Source organism: Apteryx rowi, unplaced genomic scaffold (genome assembly GCF_003343035.1).
Source record: "Apteryx rowi isolate R43461 unplaced genomic scaffold, aptRow1 scaffold_2407, whole genome shotgun sequence".
NCBI lineage: Eukaryota > Metazoa > Chordata > Aves > Apterygiformes > Apterygidae > Apteryx > Apteryx rowi.
Genome location: NW_020448761.1, coordinates 3,491 through 5,261, shown reverse-complemented (window position 1 = coordinate 5,261; position 1,771 = coordinate 3,491). Strand labels below are relative to the sequence as shown.

At 66.1% G+C, this 1,771-nt stretch overlaps 1 protein-coding gene across 1 annotated transcript in view; it reads right to left on the bottom strand.

Moving 5' to 3' along the window:
- Positions 1–969: 969 nt before the first annotated feature.
- LOC112966398 (pre-mRNA-splicing factor SYF1-like) overlaps positions 970–1,771 on the bottom strand; it is a 3,662-nt gene continuing 2,860 nt past the window's right edge. Inside the window, exon 2 of the mRNA XM_026066443.1 lies at positions 970–1,233. Coding sequence (XP_025922228.1) covers positions 970–1,233 — 264 coding nt within the window. The remainder of the gene's footprint in view (positions 1,234–1,771) is intronic.

The following is a 1,771-nucleotide window of genomic DNA, read 5'->3' as shown; positions in this document are numbered from 1 at the left end:
GACACGGGGTGAGCGCCGGGCACCCAACGTGGCGTTTTGGAGGTTCCTCACGCTGGGTGCCTTATTGGGCATCAGGTAGCCAGGTGGCATCAAGGACATCCTTGATACCTGGCACCCACATGGCATTGGGGACATCCCTGGCACCAGGCACCCTGCTGGGCACCCACGTGGCATCGGGGGCATCTCTGGGCACCCATGTGACATTGGGGACATCCCTGGCACCGGGCACCCTGCTGGGCACTGGACACCCATGTGGCACTGGGGACATCCCTAGACACTGCGCACCCACATGACACTGGGGACATCCCTGGGCACTGGGCACCCATGTGACACTGGGGACATCCCTGGCACCAGGCACCCATGTGGCACTAGGGACATCCCTGGGCACTGGGCACCCACGTGATATTGGGGACATCCCTGACACTGGACACCCACATGGCACTGGGGACATCCCTGGGCACTAGGCACCTACATGACACTGGGGACATCCCTGGGCAGTGGGCACCCATGTGACATTGGGGACATCCTTGGCACCAGGCACCCTGCTGGGCACCGGGCACCCATGTGACACTGGGCACCCACGCGACTTTGGGGACATCCCTGGCACCAGGCACCCTGCTGGGCACTGGGCACCCATGTGACACTGGTGACATCGCTGACACCAGGCACCCACATGGCACTGGGGACATCCCTGGGTACTGGGCATCTTGCTGGGCACCAGGCACCCATGTGGCATTGGGGACATCCATGGCACCAAACACCCTGCTGGGCCCTGGGCACCCAAGTGACATTGGGGACATGCCTGGGCAGCCACGTGACATTGGAGACATCCCTGAGCACTGGGCACCCACGTGGCACCGGGGCCACCCCTGACCCCAGGCACCCCACCAGTCACCGAGCACCCACGTGGCACCAGGGCCACCCCTAGCACCGGTACCGATACAGCGCTGGCCACACCGCTGCCACCGGTCACCCCCGTGGGCACACCGGGGTGGCCCGAGGCACCCGCACCGCCCAGCCTCCGCCGTCCCCCACGTCCCCGTCGGCGTGGCGGGGCCCGGTGACACCCGCTGCCCGCCCGGGACGTGGCACCCGCCGCCGGGGACTCACGCGAGGGTCGCAGATCTGCGAGCAGTAGCCGTAGATGGCGCGGGCCCGGTCGATCTCGCCCAGCTTGCACTCCATGTCGGCGAAGCGCAGGCACATCTCCCGGGCGTGCTCGTCGGCCAGCACCTGCGGGTGCCCGCTCAGCACCCATGGGTGCAGCCCCGGGGCCGCGCGCCCGCCCCGCGCCCATGCGACGGCCCCCCAAACCTTGGATGCGCCCCGTACCCACGTGATGTTCCCCCAAGTCTTGTATCCATCTCGGACCCGTGTGAGGTCCCTCAGACCGTGCCCACGTGGCACCCAAGGGACGTGCACCCACCCTGCACCCATGTGATGCCCCCCAAACCTTGTATCCATCCCATACCCACATGACGTCCCCCAAACCAGGCCCACGTGGCACCCAAGGGACGTGCACCCGCCCTGCACCCATGCGACATCACCCCAAACCTTGTATCCGCCCCATACCCATGTGAGGTCCCTCAGACCGTGCCCACGTGGAACCCAAGGGACGTGCACCTGCCCTGCACCCATGTGATGTCACCCCAAACCTTGCATCCATCCATACCCACGTGAGGTCCCTCAGACCATGCCCATGTGGCACCCAAGGGACGTGCACCCATGCGATGTCACCCCAAACCTTGTATCCACCTTGTACCCACATGAT